This window comes from Lucilia cuprina, chromosome 3, assembly GCF_022045245.1.
Source record: "Lucilia cuprina isolate Lc7/37 chromosome 3, ASM2204524v1, whole genome shotgun sequence".
Taxonomy (NCBI): Eukaryota; Metazoa; Arthropoda; class Insecta; order Diptera; family Calliphoridae; genus Lucilia; species Lucilia cuprina.
The window spans coordinates 66,693,586-66,716,761 of record NC_060951.1 but is presented as its reverse complement, the minus strand read 5'-3'; the positions used below and the strand labels follow the sequence as shown (position 1 = coordinate 66,716,761).

General features: G+C 27.1%; 1 protein-coding gene across 4 annotated transcripts in view; it reads right to left on the bottom strand.

Moving 5' to 3' along the window:
- LOC111678963 (glutamate receptor ionotropic, NMDA 2B) overlaps positions 1 to 18,736 on the bottom strand; it is a 54,583-nt gene extending 35,847 nt beyond the window's left edge. For 2 of the 4 annotated variants that reach the window (XM_046946107.1, XM_046946109.1), the window contains exons 1-2: positions 18,530 to 18,736; positions 14,746 to 16,420 (exon numbers count right to left, since the gene is read on the bottom strand). In XM_046946107.1, coding sequence (XP_046802063.1) covers positions 14,746 to 15,898 — 1,153 coding nt within the window. In that variant the 5' untranslated portion in view covers positions 15,899 to 16,420; positions 18,530 to 18,736. Of the gene's footprint in view, positions 1 to 14,745; positions 16,421 to 16,641; positions 16,688 to 18,529 lie in introns of all 4 variants that reach the window. The other 2 variants (XM_046946108.1, XM_046946110.1) reach the window with 2 other exon arrangements.
- Positions 18,737 to 23,176: the final 4,440 nt, after the last annotated feature.

Sequence of the window (23,176 nt, the reverse complement as noted above, 5' to 3'; positions counted from 1 at the left end):
TTACGTTATGAACTACTTATTGAACAATATTGTAAAATTAATTGATTTAATATGTGTGTATATCAAACATTCTTTTAAATAATTTTTCCATTGAGAGAGCATGTTAATTTGTGTATTACATATAAACTTGACCTGATTATATTCAAACATTGTTTTTTAGTTTCACAGCTTGTTCTTTAATCGGATAATGTAAATAGTTTTACTACAAAAACGTATATTTAAGGTTTTGGAAAAATGAAAGATGTTATTTAAATAACATAAATAGTTTACACATAAACCGCCTTATGCAAAAACGACTATTAAAGTTAACAATGGTTTACTGCGCACTTTTTCCATATAAAAACAGCTTTTAACATCCAGTATTAACTTAATAATCGTTTTTGCATAAGGCGGTAAAACTTTAAAATCCTACAAAAATTTCCCAAAGATGGCTTTAAAATATATATAATTGAAACAATTTTCAACTTTTTTTCTGCTCTGTCCAAAAATGATTGAATGAATACTACAATGCAAACAACAAAGGATACAACTATTTTTGAAAAATACCCAAGATATTCTTCACAACAATAATTATTTATAAAAAAATGTTTTAAGGATATACAAACAACAATAGCTAAAATAGCAAAAAAAACAACAACAATGTTCTGAACGACAATGCTGCGGGCAACGAATGTTTTCATTTTTAATACCAAAACATTCATTGTTCATGGTTTTAAATGAATATTTCTGTTTCTGTTCTGTTTTGTTTTGTCTTGTGTTTTTTTTTATTTATTTTTGCTGCGTGTTAAAAAAAAGAAAGGAAATGTAAAAGAATCAGAAGATGAAAAAGAGAATGCGTGTGTGAGATTGAGAGTAAAAGTTAGAATGTGTGACGTAAGAAAACCTTGAATAGAAAAAAGAACCAGATGTCCTCAGCTACGCTATTGTTTTTAAGAGTAGGACTTATTTCCCTTAAATTGATTTCATTTGTTGTTGGTTGTTTTTTTTACTTTCGGATTCAATACATGTTCAATATGGATTTTGGAATAATTTTATTTCGTACGTAAATATCTTTGATGTTTCGTAATGCTTGCGGCCAACTGATACACGCTGTTCTATTACAGTAAGTTTTTAAAGCTGCAATCTTATAATTTTTTTACTTTTTAATAGATCCAAAAACTATGTATGTAGATGAGGAGGCAAATGTTTCTCTTTGCCAGTTTTGATGGTCTGACGCAAAGTCATGATAACTTAACACCATGTTTTTATTATGATTTTTGCTGGTGTTTTAGTGGTAATTTTAACTCATTGTTTTTAATTGTGTCGGTCGAAAAAATAAAGTGTGTACATAAAAAACTTTCTTCATATTATTCTTTCTGTTTAACTTAGCAAGCAATTCCATGTTCATTCGATTTTTCCAGTTTTTGGTTGCTATTGCTTATAGTGATGGTCGTTACTGGTCTAGATGTTGTTTGTCTTTGAATTTTAATGATGTCTCAAGTTGTAACAAAATAAAAAAAATTAGTTCTATTTCTTAATGACAGTGATTTCAATTCATGGGGACACACGCTAAAAATAGAGAGCAAAAAAGTGAAAAATAAACTTTGCTAGTTTTAGATTGCCTTAAGAAACTTAATGTTTCATTCTCTTGTATTTTTAAACAAATGTTTGGTTGAGTCTAATCACTTTTCCGTTGAAATTGTAATTGTGTTACATTTTGTCTCTTCTTGCTTTTCCTTCAAATTTATTTGAAAGATGACAAGTATAGTTTTCTCTTATTCACACATATTTACATAAACACTTTGAAGTAGCAACAAATGCTGCAACATCTTGTAGTTTATTTTTATTATCAGTTTTTGAAGTTTTTGTAGAAACAAGAAATTTTTAGTATCTTGAAAAATGTTGCTTTCACAATCGAGGTTACTGAAATTTTGTAGTTTTATCCTTTCGACTTTTTGCTTAATACTAAAATTACGTTCCTTGCAAACCTTACTAATTTTTTCAAATGAAATGTTCCTTTCTGCAAAAACTACTAAATATTAATGCTTTATAATACAGTGGGGCCTCGATTTTCCGTGATGGTCGGGACCGGAAGCATTCTGCATAATCGATTTTTCCGGTTAATTGAGTGCCATCTTTTTCTACTTTTTTTAATAGATATTTCTATTAATTAATAAATTAATATGTACATATTTATATAAAAATAAAATAATTCAATGATTTTATATTCATAAATGATTCAAAAATATAGAAAAAAATTTTGTCAGAAAACAGTAAACAGTAGATAAGGATTTCATGTTATATAATTTCTAAAAATAATTGTTTATGTTATTTTCCAATTTAGTATTTTCGTTTTACGGGAATTCCCCTTTTTGATTTGTTCTAATTGTTCATGATTGTTAAAAAAAATAACAGAATTTTGCTTATAATTACGTATAATAGAGGTAATTACGGTTAAACGATGCTGAAAAATTTAAGTCAATCCAAATTAAAATTAAGTTGATGACGGATAATTGATGTTGCCGGATAATCGAATCACGGATAATCAAGGTCCTACTGTATAAGAAATTAAAAAATACTTATTATATTTTAATAGAATTTATTTAAATAAAAAAATGATTTTTGCTATTTTCGTTTTTCTAATTCCACATAATCTTGTAATTATTTGCGGGATTCATAAAGCAATGAATCACATGACGTATGATTAATTTATATGTATAGGTAAATAATCATACGCAGCGACGTACTATTGTTGCGTATTAGTGGAACTAATAAGAATTATTATTTAAAAATCTTGAAATTCTAAACTTTTATTTGAAAATCACTAAAATAATAGATTTATAAAAACATACTAATTAAACTTATTACAAGAATAATATTAAATAATTTATTAAATTGTTATACATAACAAATGTATATTTATGATATAATAGGAAAATAATATCATACAAATATTTATTTAAATAAATTGGTAAATGGTTTTAAAAGGAAATCATTGAAGGCATGTATTTGATTTATAAAAAAAAAAAACTAAATAAACATTTCATTTAAATGTTCTACTATCAATAATTGCCTGAAGCTTATTAGATGCTTTTATTTAACTTTCTTTGTTAGTTTGTTAGATGGCACAAATTTTGTAACTGAATTTTCAGTCAGTTACCGTTTCCCGAATTGACTAAAATTTTACACACACAACATGATGACAATGAAATATTCGGTTTGAAAATTATTTTTCTAAACAAACATGTTTTGGTTTCTATAACATTTATTTATGGCTATTATCATAAGCCAATAAAGGAAGTAGTGTTGATTATACACCAATATTTTTAGGAACATTTTGGTTCATATAAAACTTGTTTTATTAAAATTCATCGCTATACCGCTTCTTTTAAATATGTTGTGACTGTTAAAACGCTTTTCCGGGCGCCACCTGTATGGAGGTACTAATAGTGAATTTAAATGTAAAAAATCTGAAAATACCAAGCACCTCGTAAACAAATATCATTTTATTTAAATAATGGCGTAATTGGTATGTATACAAATATGATATTTAAGAAAAATATTTTTTCTATTAAATGTTAACATATTACACAATATTGTTTTATATTTTATATTAAAATTGTGTAGATAACGTGATTAACTAAAAAAATCTCTTCCGGAACACTTATGAAGTATTTACCCGGCAACTGATTTCAACTTTATGGCTTAATTTTGAAATCTATTCAATGTTGACAAATTAAACGATATTGTTTTATATATACACTATGTAGATAAATATATTAACTAAAAAAACATTCCGGAACGCTTTATATAACAAAACCCATATGAGGTATTTACCCGTCCGGCGGCTGCTACATTATGGCCAAATATTAAAAATTACTCCGACGGAGTAGAATTATCCATTCGCAACAAATATTCATTCGTAATATAATATTTTCATGAATATGTACTTTTTTATGTTTATTTTTCACAAAAAATTAAGTTTTACTTAACTTAAGGCACTTACTTAAATTTTGCAAATTAAGCTGCCGGAATAGAATTTTTCGTTTGAAACAAACATTATCCAATTCAGAATATATTTTCCTCACAAATTTTTATATTGTGTAGATAACGTGATTATCTACACAATATTAATATACAATATAAAACAATATTGTGTAATATGTTTATATTTAATAGAAAAAATATTTTTCTTAAATAACATATTTGCATACATACCAATTATGCCATTATTTAAATAAAATGATATTTGTTTAAGAGATGCTTGGCATTTTAAGATTTTTACATAAAAAATTGAAAATATTAACGAAGTTTTTCTCTGTTTAACGGCCATTTTTAAATATAAAAATTTAAACAATAACAAACTTTGACAGCTAGGAAAACCAGGCGAATTAAGAAAAAAATTATCAGAATTCGCATTGGCTGTGTCGTTTCAGACATTGAGAGAGAATACGGATGAAAAATTTTATAGTTGTATTCATTTTTTGAAATGATTAAAAAAAACAAGCAGATCGCATTATATCAGGGATGTATTTTTATGTAAACACAACCCAAAAAGTGAAACATCTGTTTCCATCTGACTTTTTTTAATGCATTAAATATTTAGTGCACTAAGGTTTCCACTAAATTCCACTAAAGTGACGAAATTTTGATATTCCACTATTTTTTATCACTATAGTGGTAGTGAAACATATTTTAACTACCACTAAAAAAATATTTAAATATATTTAAACTACGACTAAAAAAATAGTGGTAGTGAAAATTTTGCAGTATAATAAAATAGTGCAAATGTTTAACAGTCACTCCGTGAATGCTTTAATATGCACTAAAACCTCAAAAAGTGTTTATAAAAATATTCCAAACAAATAGAAAATACATATGTTCAAAATATTTCTATTTTATTATTTTTATTGTATTAAAGAATATTATATGTATCAATATGAATTTAATTTAATTTGTTATATTAATATATTGATGAAATTTCCGTATTTTTTGTATTACTATTTCCTTTTGTCTTTTAATTTTGTTACTACTTTAATGTTAGTATTTATTAATTAATGTAATAGAGTATAAATTAATTCAATATTATGATATGTATTTGAGTTCCTTTAACATTAGAATGGAGTTTGTTATTGAAAATGGGACAATATAGGTATATGTATGTATATAAGATTAACTCATCAGGAAATTTTTACACCGTTTGTAACACATCGAAATGTTGGACTTAAATCCATAAAAGCATAGACTGGGATCTTAGCCAATTTGCCAAAATATTTTTAGTTGATGGAGTTCATTTTTGAGAATGGACTATATCCGTATATAATTTTACCACTTTAATATAACGTCCCTTTCACAAAATAATTTAATCTCTAATAAAATGTATCCAAATACCGTATAGTAAGAAAATTCTACATAATTATAGGAGCCAAAATCGTGTTAGTCTCATATATTCAGAAAATGACAAACGTCCATTACTTGATTAAAAATATCAGTTTTATATAAACCAAATTTTTTCTTTCCAATTTTATGAGGATCAGGACATAATTGACCCTATTTCTATAAAAAGTTCCCCTCAGTAAATGACTAAAACTCAGATACTGCTTCAATATTCCATTATAGCAAAGAGACTTTGATACTGCCCTCATATAATTACACTCTAAGGAAATTATTTTACAATATTTATATGATCCAAAACCTTTCTGGACCCAAAATTGACCCTACCCCCATATAAGTTCCCTTCAGAAAAAGACATTAATTCCAATAATTGTAGTAAAAATTCCAATATAGTAAAGAAATTACACATAAACAAGGAGTCAAAATCGTTTTGCCAAATTTTATGAGCATCGGTCCATAATTTAACCTATTCCCGATATAAGATCCACCTCGTGAAATAACTACCGCTCATAACTGGCTTAAAAATGTATAGCTATAAATAAACAACTTTTATCAGTTGAATTTTTTGTAAGGGTCAATACACAATTGACCCTACCTAAAATCAAAAACAGATTATGCTACCCGATTTCAAATTAAAGTTCTATATATGTTTTTATCGTACACAAGATAACATTTTCTATTTACTGCTATAGTAACATTTTTTGTAATAAAAGTTTGTTGTTATGAGCGGTAGTTATTTCACGAGGTGGACCTTATATCGGGGATAGGTTAAATTATGGACCGATGCTCATAAAATTTGGCAAAACGATTTTGACTCCTTGTTTATGTGTAATTTCTTTACTATATTGGAATTTTTACTACAATTATTGGAATTAATGTCTTTTTCTGAAGGGAACTTATATGGGGGTAGGGTCAATTTTGGGTCCAGAAAGGTTTTGGATCATATAAATATTGTAAAATAATTTCCTTAGAGTGTAATTATATGAGGGCAGTGTCAAAGTCTCTTTGCTATAATGGAATATTGAAGCAGGGTCTGAGTTTTAGTTATTTACTGAGGGGAACTTTTTATAGAAATAGGGTCAATTATGTCCTGATCCTCATAAAATTGGAAAGAAAAAATTTGGTTTATATAAAACTGATATTTTTAATCAAGTAATGGACGTTTATCATTTTCTGAATATATGAGACTAACACGATTTTGGCTCCTATAATTATGTAGAATTTTCTTACTATACGGTATTTGGATACATTTTATTAGAGATTAAATTATTTTGTGAAAGGGACGTTATATTAAAGTGGTAAAATTATATTCGGCTATAGTCCATTCTCAAAAATGAACTCCATCAACTAAAAATAACTGATATAATCAAGTAATGGACGTTTGTCATTTTCTGAATATATGAGACTAACATGATTTTGGCTCCTATAATTATGTAGAATTTCTTACTATACGGTATTTGGATACATTTTATTAGAGATTTAATTATTTTGTGAAAGGGACGTTATATTAAAGTGGTAAAATTATATACGGATATAGTCCATTCTCAAAAATGAACTCCATCAACTAAAAATATTTTGGCAAATTGGCTAAGATCCCAGTCTATGCTTTTATGGATTTAAGTCCAACATTTCGATGTGTTACAAACGGTGTAAAAATTCCTGATGAGTTTATCTTATATACATATATATACCTATATTGTCCATTTTCAATAACAAACTCCATTCTAATGTTAAAGGAACTCAAATACATATCATAATATTGAATTAATTTATACTCTATTACATTAATTAATAAATACTAACATTAAAGTAGTAACAAAATTAAAAGACAAAAGGAAATAGTAATACAAAAAATACGGAAATTTCATCAATATATTAATATAACAAATTAAATTAAATTCATATTGATACATATAATATTCTTTAATACAATAAAAATAATAAAATAGAAATATTTTGAACATATGTATTTTCTATTTGTTTGGAATATTTTTATAAACACTTTTTGAGGTTTTAGTGCATATTAAAGCATTCACGTAGTGACTGTTAAACATTTGCACTATTTTATTATAGTACAAAATTTTCACTACCACTATTTTTTAGTGGTAGTTAAAATATGTTTCACTACCACTATAGTGATAAAAAATAGTGGAAAATCAAAATTTCGTCACTATAGTGGAATTTAGTGGAAACCTTAGTGCACTAAATATTTAATGCATAAAAAAAAGTCAGATGGAAACAGATGTTTCACTTTTTGGGTTGTGTTTAAATAAAAATACATCCCTGATATAATGCGACCTGCTTGTTTTTTTAATCATTTCAAAAAATGAATACAACTATCAAATTTTTCATCCGTATTCTGTCTCAATGTGTGAAACGACACATCCAAGGCGAATTCTGATAATTTTTTTCTTAATTCGCCTGGTTTTCCTAGCTGTCAAAGTTTGTTATTGTTTACATTTTTATATTTAAAAATGTCCGTTAAACAGAGAAAAACTTCGTTAATATTTGCAATTATTTATGTAAAAATCTCAAAATACCAAGCATCTCTTAAACAAATATCACTAACACAATCAATAAACTTACCGTTTGTATCAAACAAATTTGGTGTGTGGCCGTGTCGCTTGATGGTTTCATAAACAATAACACCGTTGTGAAGAAAAACATTTTTTAACAAGCCGCGAGAAAATAACAAAGTAATTTATTAAACTACTTTTTTCGCTAAATCTGCTGAGCAAGGGAAATATGCTATGAGGTGAAGTCATTTCATATTGCAGCGAATTCATGAAATTCTTTATTTTTGTTGTTTGACAGCGTCTGGTTTGAGAGAGAATTATATATATATATATATATTTATATTATATATATATATATATATATATATATATATATATATATATATATATATATATAATATATAATATATTATATTTTATATATATATATTTATTTATATAAAATGACGATCTTGTCCACGATAAAAACCTATATAGAACTTTAAGTTAGAAGTGTAGAAATCAGATGGCATAAATTTTTTCCCGGATTTCATCGTTCTAGGGTGTGTACTACAACAACAAACTTTTTTTTACAAAAAATGTTACTATGGCCGTATATGCTATCGGACGATCTTGTGCACGATAAAAACCTATATAGAACTTTAAGTTGGAAGTGTAGAAATCGGATGGCATAAATTTTTTCGGATTTCATCGTTATAGTGTGTGTACTACAACAAACTTTTTTTTGCAAAAAATGTTACTATGGCCGTATATGCTATCGGACGATCTTGTGCACGATAAAAACCTATATAGAACTTTAAGTTGGAAGTGTAGAAATCGGATGGCATAAATTTTTTCCCGGATTTCATCGTTCTAGGGTGTGTACTACAACAACAAACTTTTTTTACAAAAAATGTTATTATGGCCGTATATATATAATGATATGTAACTGCCATCGGACGATCTTGTGCACGACAAAAACCTATATAGAACTTTAAGTTGGAAGCGTAAAAATCAGATGGCATAAATTTTTTCCGGATTGCATCGTTACTTTTTTTTCACAAAAAATGTTACTATGGGCATATATATAAAATGATATATAACTGCTATCGGACGACCTTGTGCACGATAAAAACCTATATAGAACTTTAAGTTGGAAGTGTAGAAATGGGATGGCATACATTTTTTTCGGATTTCATCGTTCTAGGGTGTGTACTACAACAACAAACTTTTTTTTTACATGTTACTATGGGCGTATTTATAAAATGATATATAACTGATCTTGTGCACGATAAAAACCTATATAGAACTTTAAGTTGGAAGTGTAGAAATCGGATGGCATAAATTTTTTTTCCGGATTTCATCGTTCTAGGGTGTGTACTACAACAGCAAATTTTTTTTTACAAAAAATGTTACTATGGCCGTATATATAAAATGATATATAACTGCTATCGAACGATCTTGTGCACGATAAAAACCTATATAGAACTTTAAGTTGGAAGTGTAGAAATCGGATGGCATAAATTTTTTCCGGATTTCATCGTTCTGGGGTGTGTACTACAACAAAATTTTTTTTTACAAAAAATGTTACTATGGCCGTATATATAAAATGATATATAACTGCTATCGAACGATCTTGTGCACGATAAAAACCTATATAGAACTTTAAGTTAGAAGTGTAGAAATCAGATGGCATAAATTTTTTTCCGGATTTCATCGTTCTAGGGTGTGTACTACAACAAACTTTTTTTTTTACAAAAAATGTTACTAAGGCCGTATATATAAAATGATATATAACTGCTATCGGACGATCTTGTTCACGATAAAAACCTATATAGAACTTTAAGTTGGAAGTGTAGAAATCAGATGGCATAATTTTTTTCCGGATTTCATCGTTCTAGGGTGTGTACTACAACAACAAACTTTTTTTTACAAAAAATTTTAATATGGCCGTATATATAAAATGATATATAACTGCTATCGGACGATCTTGTGCACGATAAAAACCTATATAGAACTTTAAGTTGGAAGTGTAGAAATCAGATGGCATAATTTTTTTCCGGATTTCATCGTTCTGGGGTGTGTACTACAACAACAAACTTTTTTTAACAACAATTTTACTATGGCCGTATATATATAAAATGATATATAACTGCTATCGGACGATCTTGTGCACGATAAAAACCAATATAGAACTTTAAGTTGGAAGTGTAGAAATCGGATGGTGTAATTTTTTTCTCCAAATTTCATCGTTCTAGGGTGTGTACTACAACAACAAACTTTTTTTTACAAAAAATTTTACTATGGCCGTATATATTCGCCATGCAAACGAGGCTATAATATACGTATGTATGTAAGCACATAAATAGGAATTTTTCCGAAAAATAAGTACTTATAAAAAGAACAAAGGGTATATAACTGTTAATATATGAATTTGTTTGCCATTATAACCCAGTAGTTTTTTAAGTGGCTCAATTAGACCAATTTATACTTGCTTGGCTGAATAAAATCTCTTTATATATGTATATGATTTATTTTAATATTTTTCTTAAGTATTAATAATGATCTACTGAAAATTAATTAATTACCCCTTAGTAATTATTAAATCAGCGGAGTGAACCGTCATTCCGAACTGAAGGTACATACATATATGTATGTACCTTCATGTATGTTTTCTCATTCTAAAGTATGTGTGCTTTTATATTAGAAACATCAAAAGCGTATTTCAATGTGTGTAAAAGGTTTCTTGGGAATTTCAGTGAATAAATAATAAATTTGAAATAAAATTAAAATAAATAAAATAACAATTAAATTAGTTTGTCTATTATCCTAGTTAGTTATTTTTTAACTTTAAGTTATGTTGATAGTTCTTATATTAAAATTGTCTTAACTAAAGGAATTAAGTTAAACGATAACTGGATGTGGTGAAAATGGAGGTTAATATTATTAATACATACTTAAATGTAAATAAGTATTTATTAGGGTATCTAATTATTTTTGTCTTATTCGGTTTATTCGACAAATAATTATTTGAGGTTTTACGTTAGCCGGTTAATAATCGGATAATTAAAAATTATTCGGTTATTCGAATAAAAGGAAACTAGATGTTATTATTGCTTTTAACAATAATTTTCATCATATACACCCTGTAACAAATTTGAAAAAAAGTATTCACACATGGAAAAGTTGATAAACATGTGAAAAAAGATTCTACTTATAGAATTGCGTACTCCGATTTTTATGTCCTTATAAAAGGATTTCAAAGTTTAAAGGACTACAAACGAATATTAAAAATATTTATATGTATTTTATAATGCCAATATTGGTATCAAATGAATCTGTACATTCTATCTATATTATTTACCTGTTTCACTTAGAGAAAAAACGAAAATGAAATTAAATATAAAAAGGTTTCATTTTCGATTAAAAAACTTTTAACTACTTTTTTGTGACAAATTTAATTTAATATTAATACCAACTTCTTAATATAAATTTGGAATTCCATCTTTTGAAATTGGATGTCTTTTAAACTTTAAGTTCCTTTTACAGGAGCATAAGAGCTGATTATGAAAAACTAAGTACACAGAGTTAATACTAATGGTCCACAGTTTCCTGTACGCATAGATTTTTTCATGTTTGAAAATAACTTTTGGACGATTTATAAACAAAAATATTATGTTAACTTCTATCACTTCAATTCTTTGTTTAGTTTTTTATCAAATACTAGAAATTATTCCTGTTTATGTGAAATGATTTTCTGTTTTTAAGATTTTCAACGAGTTCTAGAATTCGTACGTTCCATTGAACACTAGTTCAACTATAACTGTTGCTGAAAACTTATTAGAAATACTTAAGGACACAAAAAAGCGATATAATTATTTCCATGATTTCTTTTCAAAATTCATCAAATAAATTTTCTTTATTATAGAAAATTGATTAAGAAATTAAGAAAAGAAGAAAATTTATTATAAAAATATTAAATTTTGTAGAAAATACATAGTAATTTTACTTCTAAATAGTGAGTTTTTCTTAATCAGTTAATTGATAGAAATTATTCGGTTTATTCGTTATTTGAAATTTAACAATTTTTATTTATTCGAACGATTAATCGTCAAAAATTAATCGATTAACCGAACGACGATTAATCGTTTGAATACTCTAGTATTTATGTAAAAATTGTATTAATTGTTAAAACTAAAATTTCTTAGTAGTATTGAAAAACCTAAATATGTTAAAATACTGAAGTAAAAATTAATAAGTTTTTTATATTATTAAAAAGTTATATCCCTAATATATCATTTTTATTTTTTTTTTTTTTTGAGCAAAATCCATTAATGTATTGTTTGGTCAGCTGTTTCAAATTTTTGTAATAAAAACTGATAAAATTATGTAAATCGACATTTAAGTCATTATGATTGATTGTTGTATTATTTCATATTCAGCAACAGACAAGGAAGATTTTAATCCAATTCCTAAACAAATACTGGCTTATAAAGTCTTTATAAAATATCATAAATTTGGACAATGACATGCATCTTATTAAGTAGTTTTAAAACATATATTTATGTGCCTTAAATATATCATTCTTTGTAAGATAATAAATGTATTTCTATTTTAAAATACAAAAGTAATTTTTCCATTTTCATTTTGACGGTTATTCGAATTTATTTAAATATTTAAGATTAATATGAATATTTTTACACTCGCCCATGTCGTCATTAGAAGTCAGTGTTTTTAAAAGTAATTTTATTAGAAAAGAAAAAAGTTTAAAGTTACACCCACAATGTGTGAAGCTATAAAAGCTCGTTAACACACCTCTATTTATCAAAAATTACCAACAAATTTGCTTGATAAAAAGAAATTCATCAATGTTTTTTGGAAACATCCTATTATACCCCTAATACCGAAGCAGGCTGTATGATGGGTGTGTGATGTTCGTTTGTCTAAATAATAAAAGAGGATTAATAAAATGTATAATAAATCTAAAACATTACTCCATAATTCATTTCAGCTACATTTAAGTATCTTAGCTACATTAGTATCATTAAATAAAATTACTGGACAAGAGGTCACCGGAAACTGATGACAAAAATAAAAAGGAAAACAAAAAATTAGAAGAGTAAGTTCCTTAAAAGGAATTAGTTTCCTTTTTAAAATTCAAAAGAAATGCTACAGTAAAATTCGAAAGAAAAAATCGTCAACTTTTAATTAACCACACAAACAGCTTAATAATGAAGAGGCAAAGAGGAAACAAAAAATAATTGTGTTCGTAAGTATTTAGGAAGTGGAAACAAAGAAACTTTGACCAAACCCGTAATTAATCTAACAACTATAAAAAAAAATAATAAAAATTGCAAATCAGTTTAAAAACACAAATCTGCTTAGAAACTAATATACTGGGATTAAATCTCCGACCTATAACTTTATTTTTGTAAACTGTGTATCTCAGCATTGCTTTAATTTTATTACTTGCTTTAATAAAAAAAGTGGCATTTGGAATCATACAAATAAAATAGTGTTATAAAAATAAAATTATTTGATAAGTATTCGTTATAAAATATTTTAAATTATTATAAAATAAAACATTACAAAATATAAGCCATCAAAAAGCATTAAATTGTAATTATGTAATTATATAGGAGCATAACCACATACACAGTCGTTTATTTAAATGCAGTCAACCGACATTTTTTATTTGGGTTTTGTTATGTCAAATAGTAAATATTTAATTTGTAAGACTGTGTCGTAAAAAATACGGGAGAACAGTTAAAGAAACATTTCTTTATTTATTAATCTAAATCTTTAGCTTCCTTTATTTATTGTTTCATTAACTTTTCGCCACATTAGTGTAACATGCGATTAGTCGTTTTAGATTTAAATTTAAATTTTTGAAGCAATATGTATGTATGTATGTATCATACATACATACATCATACTGAATAAAATAATAATATTAAACTTTTCTAAATTTCGACTTTTTATGCTACTAACCAGTCCCAAAAATTTAGACAATTTATAAACCAAGATAACCTCCCTAATGTTGTTAACTGAAAATTTTAACTTAGAATGTGGTTTTAAGGCAATTTTATGAGTTATTCATTTAAAGGTGTTTAAATTTAATCGTTTACATTATAATCATCCCTTACTACATAAGTGGTTTATGGTTAAATTTTTTGTCGTAAAAAATTCCTGCCAAGTAACCACCACCATTATTTTGGAGTAAAAATGTAAAACTATATTTTCACAATCATAAAATAAATATTTAAATAATATAACATTTTACAGTTTGCACCCTACATATCTGTATAAAATTACAACAAATTATATACAAAAATGACATCCTGATTACTAATGGCAATGTACATGTGTATTTTGTGTGAAACTTCCACACTTGATACATATATAGAAATGAAGGTAATTTGATAAAGTGATTTGAAATATTTTGAAATTGATTTTGAATTGTGATCATAATTTCCATTTACATACTATTTAAATTTCTGATTATACTTGCACTTAATTTAACTGAGATTATATAAAAAATAGACTTTTTATACAAAAGGTAAATGTCATACAAATAAAAGAAAAAAAGAGAAATTACCTACTGAAATGAAAATGTTGTCCATAAAATTAAAGAAGTAAATTAAAAACGAAAATAAACTGTTTGTCCTTTTCGTTACATTGTTTATTTTAGAATTATACAACATTTCCGTTACGGAGCAAACAGATAAAGAGTAATAAAATACATTGTATAATAAACAACGGCCCTAACAAGCATTCTCAACGTTATATTCATAACAACGATTCTAATATAAGTTATAAATTCTGTCCATTTGTGCCTTTATTTTAATATATTAAAAAAACGGTATTGTACACTTACCAGTTGGACTTGGTGTTAGGGACATCATGTCGAAGCGTATATTTCTTGGTTCGAATTGGTAGTCTTTGAAAAATGTTAATTTGGCACCGCGCGTTCTGTTAAGACCCGATACGGCAGTGTGAATGGCGCGTAAATATTCTCGTTTGCCAAAATTTGTATGCGGTGCTATTAGGCCGATGTACAATTGTTCCTTATTGGCCGAAGAACTTTTCGTTATGCTATTTGCTAGGCGGATGGCCTGCGTCGCAGGACATGAATACAATAAAATAAAACCGAGAAACAAAATAATATAAAATATCGAGGATTTGGCTACGATGTGTGGAGGAGTTGTTGTAGCGGTTGTTGTAGTCGACTTTGTGCTGCAGTTGTTTAAGTTTAAGGTGGTTTGGTATGAGGAGGATGTAGATGGAATGGAGGTTGAATCGTTGTTGTAAATCATGCTGTTTTTGTCGTTGGTAGTTGTGATTAAGGCAGATTTCGCTGATGATGAATTTGAGGTGTTGGTTGCGGCTATTGTTTTTCCTTTTGCTCTTACTGTCGCTGTTGTTGTTTTGTCTAAACTTAAAAAGTGTGTTTTTTTAGGACTTAAACATTTAGTTGTGCTATAATAATAATTGTAATTGTTGCTCTTGTAGTTATTACTGTTACTGGAGGTGGTGGTTATGGTGCTGGTGTTAGTTTTAGTGTTAATGGTTGTTGGGTCGTCAGTACTTTTTCGTATCAAATTATGTTTTGTATTATTAACACAAGTGCTGTTGCTGTTTTTGTTTCCGCTGCTTTTGTTTGGTTTATCTTTATGAAAATAACGATGGCAACGTGGGCTACTGAAGGTGTTGATTGTAGTTTGTTTTATACACTTAAAATCGGCAGTGTTTTTGGTGTTAAATTTACAACTTGTTTTTATTACTGTTGTCGTTTTTGTTTCTCCACCTTCCACTTTCCATCTTTCGTAGGGCTGTGCCATGTTCAATTTGAATGTTTGTCTTTTCAATTGTAATTCAATTTCACTTACAAGATTTTTTTGAATTGTTGTTTTACCACCTGTCTCATTTCTTAGACTTAGTGGTAGCTGCTGTTTAAGACTCCAGCAGTTTTTTGATTTGTGCCTGCTGTTCAAACCTTCTTTTACTTGTCTTAAATTAAATCCTTTCATTTTTGCAATATAAATCTCTTACTCCCTTTCCGGTTAGGTTTCCATCCGTTTCACTGTGTCAAAATGAGGTGGTTACTGTATTTAGTTAAAGTCGAAATATTTTGGTTAAATATTCATTTTGAAGGGATTCGTCTTTTTTACATTAGAAAAGTTTTCAACTTTCTCAATTCCTACTTTCTCTTGTTGTCTCTGTATGGCACTATTCTTTATGTTTTCCAAGTCAGGGATAGAATTCATTTCATGCCTTGTATTTTCTATGGAGATATTTGAAATCGGCGTAAAATGAAATTGCAAATTTTGTTGTGCTGGCGTAATGTGTTCTCTCTTCTCTTCTATTTTTGGTTTGTTTGTTTGTTTAATATTTGTTATTGAAAACAGCAGGACATTGTACAAGCAACTTTAGTTTCTAATTTTTCGCAGTTCGATTCGAAGATTTCATCTAATGTTAACTTCGCTTTCGCTGGTTATCTAAGTCCTCCACACTTTTGAATTTAGCTTCACTCGATATTGTTGTGTTGTATGCTGTAACGAGAGGGTGTGGTTTGTATTTGATTAGTTTAGCGGAGATTACTATATTTTTACAATATATTCTAATATACTTAAGCACATATATTACTAATATACATACTAACATATACTTACATACAAATATATGTATGTATATATACTAGGGTTGGCAATTATTCGTATTTGAAATGTTAAATTTTTTAATGAACCAGGCACAGGTCGATAATCGATCCTACCTCCAATATAAAGATCCCATAAGGTACCAGCTCTTTGATATTGGTCCTACACATGTACAAAAATATGCATGTTAGTTGCAAAGCAGCGTTTTGGGAATTCGGTAAAAAATAAACAAAATTATCAAAAAGCACCATAATATGATATTTTGTGATTGTGTCATGAATATTTATTTTGTCAATTTAGCAAACAACCTTATCTATCTATCATTTTTATAAAAATTCTACAATTTCAGAATAACAATAATATTATTTATTATCCAAATTAAGAATGATTGAAATGGAATTTAGTTAAACAATTTGGCAATCTGAAATAAAAGCATCACTTCTCTTTCAGTCATAAAAAATAGTTAAATTACTTTAATATATAAGTTTATAACGATTTTACATCGATTTCGATTCAGGATGAAAAAAAGTTGGTAGAGTTCTTGATTATTGTTGTTTGGTAACCTTAAAACTAAAAAATAAAGTTTTGATATTTTATAATTAAATGCAAAATAATTCAAAACCAATTATTTTTTTAGTTGTGTAAAATCAAAATATTGTCGCTTATGTAATGAGTTAAAAAGCTAAAAATTCGCTTTTCACTATCTACTTATTTATTTTGTCAATGGTGACATTGCAAACCACGCTCGATTGCAAATAACTATTTGTATAAGTATTTATTTAAAAAGTTATTTTTTTGCGCAACAAAAAGTGCTCTCACAGAATACGAACCTGGGTCTCTTGTTTGTAAGCTCGTTGTCTTACGACGCCACTATTTATTTATTTAATTTTGCATTAAATATTGGTTTTTACACATACAAAATGAAATTTGAATGCGGATGCATGATCCAAAAATTTAAAATAAAGTACTTACGTATCTAATTATATGTAAGTAATTGCAAGAGTACTTAAAAATAATGTTATATAGTAGTCATTGAGAGTTATGTAGTTCTGTAAGTACTATTAGGTTATTAAGAGTTATTATCGAGTTTTTGCTAGGCTCTTACGTATAAACTTAAGTAAAATCTATTTAATATGTCAATAAAACATGTTTTTTTATGTGATTCACCCAAATATTCATAAATACATTTTTATTAAAAAAATAAAAAAACAATATTTCCATAAAATAATTAATTTATATATATACAACACTTTGATAAAAAAAAATTGTTTATAAATAACTTCATCAGCTATTAACCACTACCGTATTATTATAAAAAAATTATTAAGATTTTTAACTACTCTTAAACGTGTTATTAAGAATATCTTAAAATTTTAATAAAATATTTCACTGAAAGTAGAAATGAGAACTTTCAGTTCAATCAAGTTTAATTTTAACGACAGAATAAATTGAAGGTCTTTGTTCCAGTTTGGTTTTCGACCTAATGTAAATACATGTTGCTGTTATTTGTTATTGTTATAATAAACATAAAATGAAATAACTAAATATAAACAAACCTTTTTTTACTCTTACATATATATACATTAGGGTAGGTACATATGTACATATACTATACCCAAACCACATTATATTTTATTTACTTTATATACTTTGATTACAGCTAATGTTAGGTTTAGAAAAAATGTACATACATAGACAAAAAAAAAAATAATAATCTTAAAGAACTTCACTACCATTCTATGGCATTTACAAAATTTTGTCTGCGATTTTTGATTTCAATTTTATTTTCAATTTATTTTCTAATATTTTTTTGTAATATTCACACAAATTTAAGAAAGTTTTTTTATATAAATAAAAAGCGATAAATCTACTACTAATGATATCTTTAATTCCATTCCGGCCAACTATACTTTCTAACTTAGCTTTTTGGTCCATCCTAATGTTTATATTTTTTATGCAAATGTATAGGTATTTATATAGTTTTACATTTCCTTTAGCTTTTACCTTTTCTTTTTTACAGATGAGCAAATGAAGAGGCATCGAGGCGTATGATTAATGTTTTAGTTGTTGTTTTATAAATGAAGTTGTTGTTTTTCTGCTACTTTTTATATGTAAATATTTTGAGTTGTATTAAAAAACATTTATAGTTTTCTTAGTGCTCTGCTCGTATAAATAATTTTATGCAAGAATTTTTATATCTTTCCAGGAAAACGACAACGACGTCGACGATGATGGAACATGAATATAATGAAATAAAATGTAGAAACAACAAACACTATTACAACATTAGATATTTTTTAAAAGAATTGCTTGTTGGCTGAATGACGAAAATACTGGTCGACTGGCAGACTCGCCGACTTGTCGTATGTACCAAATGTTTTCTTTTAATGTATAAAGAAGTTATTTATTTAGTTTTTTACATTTACTTTTATTATTTTTATTTTTACTTTATGTTTTTGTTAAGTTAAGGACGGTCGTTATTATTATATATATATACATTTTTATTTTTTGCTTGTTACTTCAACTTGTTTCTTTTTTTTGTAACTTTTATTTTAGGTTATATTTTTTGTTTTGTTGTTGTTGTTTTAGAATCGGTTGTTTAGCTTTGTTTATTTTTTGCACTTTCTTGTATATTCTCATGTAATTTTTGGATTTTTTGTTTTGCAATATAAAATGTGGGTTAATTTTGGGTGGGTTTGTTTGACTGGTTGCTAATACACTCGAGAAGAATATGCCGCCTAGGAAAACAACAAAAAATCACTTTCTATTTAAATTTTCAAATTTGAGTATTGACGTGGTTTTCCTTTTCGAGAATGATGGTCATTGTGGCTTAAACTTCTTGTTGCTTTCGCCTTTTGAATTTCGTTGCCCTTTATGCAGAATACTGTTATCACTTCTTTATTATTCTTTTATTTTTTATGTTAAATTTAATTTTTCAAAATATCATAATTAGTATTTATAGATTTATTTGGTATTTTAAATTGTTTTTTAATAAGTCATGTAGTAGAATTTTTATGGAGTGAAAAATTACAAAGGCTGCAATTAAACAAATGTAAACTTTTTCTTATTAGAAATTAATATTTTACCCAAATAAAGAGTGTTGATAGTAGAACATTACCCAATTAAATCTTAAATCTTAACGACTGTGATTACTGATATGTATGTATGCAGTTAACAGAGTTAAATTGAACAAAAAAAAAGTAAAAGAGAACATAATTTTTATTAAATTTAATTTATAATTCTTCGTTTGTGGTAAATTTGTTGTCGTCTAATATTATATTTTAATAATTGTATCAGTTTATATAAATATTATGCTCTCCCTGTCTGTGTGATTTTTTCCACACTCAATTCTTGTTAACTCGTTGTCGATATTGTTTGTTGATAAATTATTAAATTGATGTAAATAATATAAATAATTGTACATTCTTTTGTACGAAAATGTAATATGTCTAAGTATACCTAAATGTTTGTATCTACATATGAACGTTAATATTAGGTTCAACATTATTTTCAATAAAAGTTGTCACAAAACAATAACTACAACAGTAACATGAAACAATCATAAACAATCTTGACTTATGGAGACGTCAAAAAAAAGTTAGAAAAAAGGAACCACTTGGTCAGCATCATGACAATCCTAATTCGATTTCTATAGAAAATCTAATAAATTCACGCGATATTAAACATTTGATTGAGTATGGATGTTATCGGTGTATTGTTGGGTGGTAGGCATTAGGCATTTTGCTCGATATGTACATATATACGCCTGACCCTAGGTCTTGTAATTGGGTGTTTGTTAAAAATAAATAAGAAAATATTTGCTGCTCAACAGGATATGAGATTTTTATGGCGTTGTCATTACAAATTCTTTGTACAATCTGGTTTTTCTTCTTGTTTTCTTTTTTATTATTTTATTCCTTTTAGCAAGTGTCATAACAAAAGAGGCCAAACGAAATAAAAAACAGCAGAAAGAAATATTTATTAGAATTGCCTCAAGTCCCTTTTTATAGTTGCAATAATAAAAAGGTCCTTTGCGTTAACTTTAATGTAGCCAACGTAGACAACGGGTATGTTTATTGGTTAATGCCACTACCGATGATGATGATTATTGCGATGATAATAATGATGGCGTTGGTGAAGGTTGTGTGTATAAAGTTAACTAGATCTTTTGCAATTTGTTTTAAACACATTCAATTCCATTTACAATATCACAATATAATTATAACTGTATCAACACTTTTTCAATTCAATTTGCATGGACTTATTTTTTTATTGTATACTCTTAAAAGGATTTCTATGTTATTTTTTAGATTTAGATTAGATTAGTTCTTTTAGCAATTTTTCCATTACAGACGCAAAAGTTGCCCTTAAAATAAGTTCATTTTATTACATTTTTTCATAAACGAGTATTTTTGTTTTTGTTGTCTAATATTTTGTTGTAACACATAAACACAAATATACACACATACGTAGACATACATGCATAACATGTTTCAAGGACTTTAACATTGTACTACACATACACAAAATATAGATAAATTTATATAAATCTGTGTATCATTTTGCTCTGCTCTCTCTTTTTTAATAAATGTTTTTTTAATTAATATTTTTTCATTTTTAACCACAATTTTATTTTTTTCTTCTCTTTTATGAAATAATCATAATTGTGGTTTTGTAATTATTAAATACAATCATTTATTAAATTATAAAGTTTTCGTTTAATTTTTTATTGTTGTTGGTACAGGAAAAACTATAAAAACAAGAGCACTCAATAGCACTGCTAAAGGAAAAAGTCCACACCCAAAAAATTATAGCATACAACTTTTTTAGATTTTCGTTTAGTATTTTTTTGTTTTTCTTTCATTTATGCTTTATATTTGAGTATTTCTTTGCTCTTGAGTCCCCTCTAGCATTATTCTCACAATATTTATACGTTTTCTAATAAACTACATTAGACCGTTAGTAATGTTTTATTCGTTTATCATTTACATTACGCTACATTCCAATCTGGGATGTTGACGCTTTAAATGTATAGAGTAGACTAAATTTTCGCACAGCATCATCGTCGCCGTCACATCACATCGGTCGGCATCATCATTATTTGGAAAACTTACAGCTGCTAGGCTAGGCGCGTCTCGTCACAGCATATATACACAAATACATTTTATTATTGTTTTTTCTTTTTTATTCTTTTGTTTCTCTCGTATCTACTGTTATTCACTGTTAACCGAATACTCTCTATTCCTTTCGTTTGTTGTTTCAGTTGATTATCCGTTTTCTAAATTGGTGTGGCTTTTTGGCTAGGCTTGGTTTTTACACTTACTTGCAAATACATACAGTATATCAGTAAGAATATTTTTATAGTTATGTTTGTTCTTTTGGTGTTGATGGTAAATATTTTGTTTAGACGTTACTTTGTTCCGTTTTAAATGTGTACGTTCGGCCGTCCATTATAAGCAACCTTTATACACTGACTATTCCACATTATAATTTCACAATAAGGAATTTAGAGTAAACAGCATCCATCCAAAAATCTTAGTTTTCGCTGAAATGTAATATAATAAGAGAGTAAAAAATCTCTTTAAATCATTTTAAATCTCTTTAAATCCTTATTTATGTTTTTCATTTTGAAGAGTTTAAAAGAATAAATGGCGTTAAAAGAGGGGGCCTTTACAACTTTCATTTTTCCGAAACCCACGCACTTATTTTGGGTCTTTTTTCTAATTTTCTTAAGTTGCAGCTCTTGTAATAAAAAATATTATTTAATAAAAAATATATTTAAAAAAATCTAAATTTGGCGTATACATAATATTTGTAATGTCAATAAATCACACATTCCGGTGTCGATAATTAATGAAATGAAAAATTGTAATTAACTTTCTTATTCTGTAAAACACTTCACCTTGCGTTGAAAATATTTGCATACAAAATTTTGAAAATACAAAAACAATTTATATAAAAAGTGAAGTGAGGGGAAAGGATTTACAAAATAACCCCCTAAGTTTTTTTGATTTTATTTAACTTTATTTAAGTATAAATACAGTTAAAATTCAGATAAGGAACATCCCATGATTTCTTTAAAAGATTTTAATTTAGTTATTTATAGAAAAATATTATGAAACATCCGAAGCATTTTTTTTTAACGTTGTTGTTTTTCTTTAGATGTTTGAAACACTTTTTAAACATGGTGTTGATCTAAAAAATATTTACTTTAATAAAACAAACTACATACATATGTATAATTAACTTTTTATACTCTACACCACTATAGTGGGGAGGGTATTATACGTTTGTGCTGATGTTTGTAACATACAAAAATATTGGTCCAATACCCACCTTAAAGTATACCGATCGATTAAGAATCATTTTTTGAGTCGATTAAGACATGTCCGTCCGTCTGTCCGGCTGTCCATGTAAACTTTGTGCGCAAGGTACAGGCGGCAATTTTCAAGATAATTTGATGAAATTTGAACCAAGCATGTTTTTTGGCACAGGGACGAAGCCTGTTGAAAATGGCTGAAATAGGTCCATTATTTCACCTAGCCCCCATACAATCGTACCTCCCGATTTGAACTTTTTATGCCATAATTACGTCAAATATTCTATTATCTCTCTGAAAATTGGCACAAATAAGTTCTATATAAGTATAAA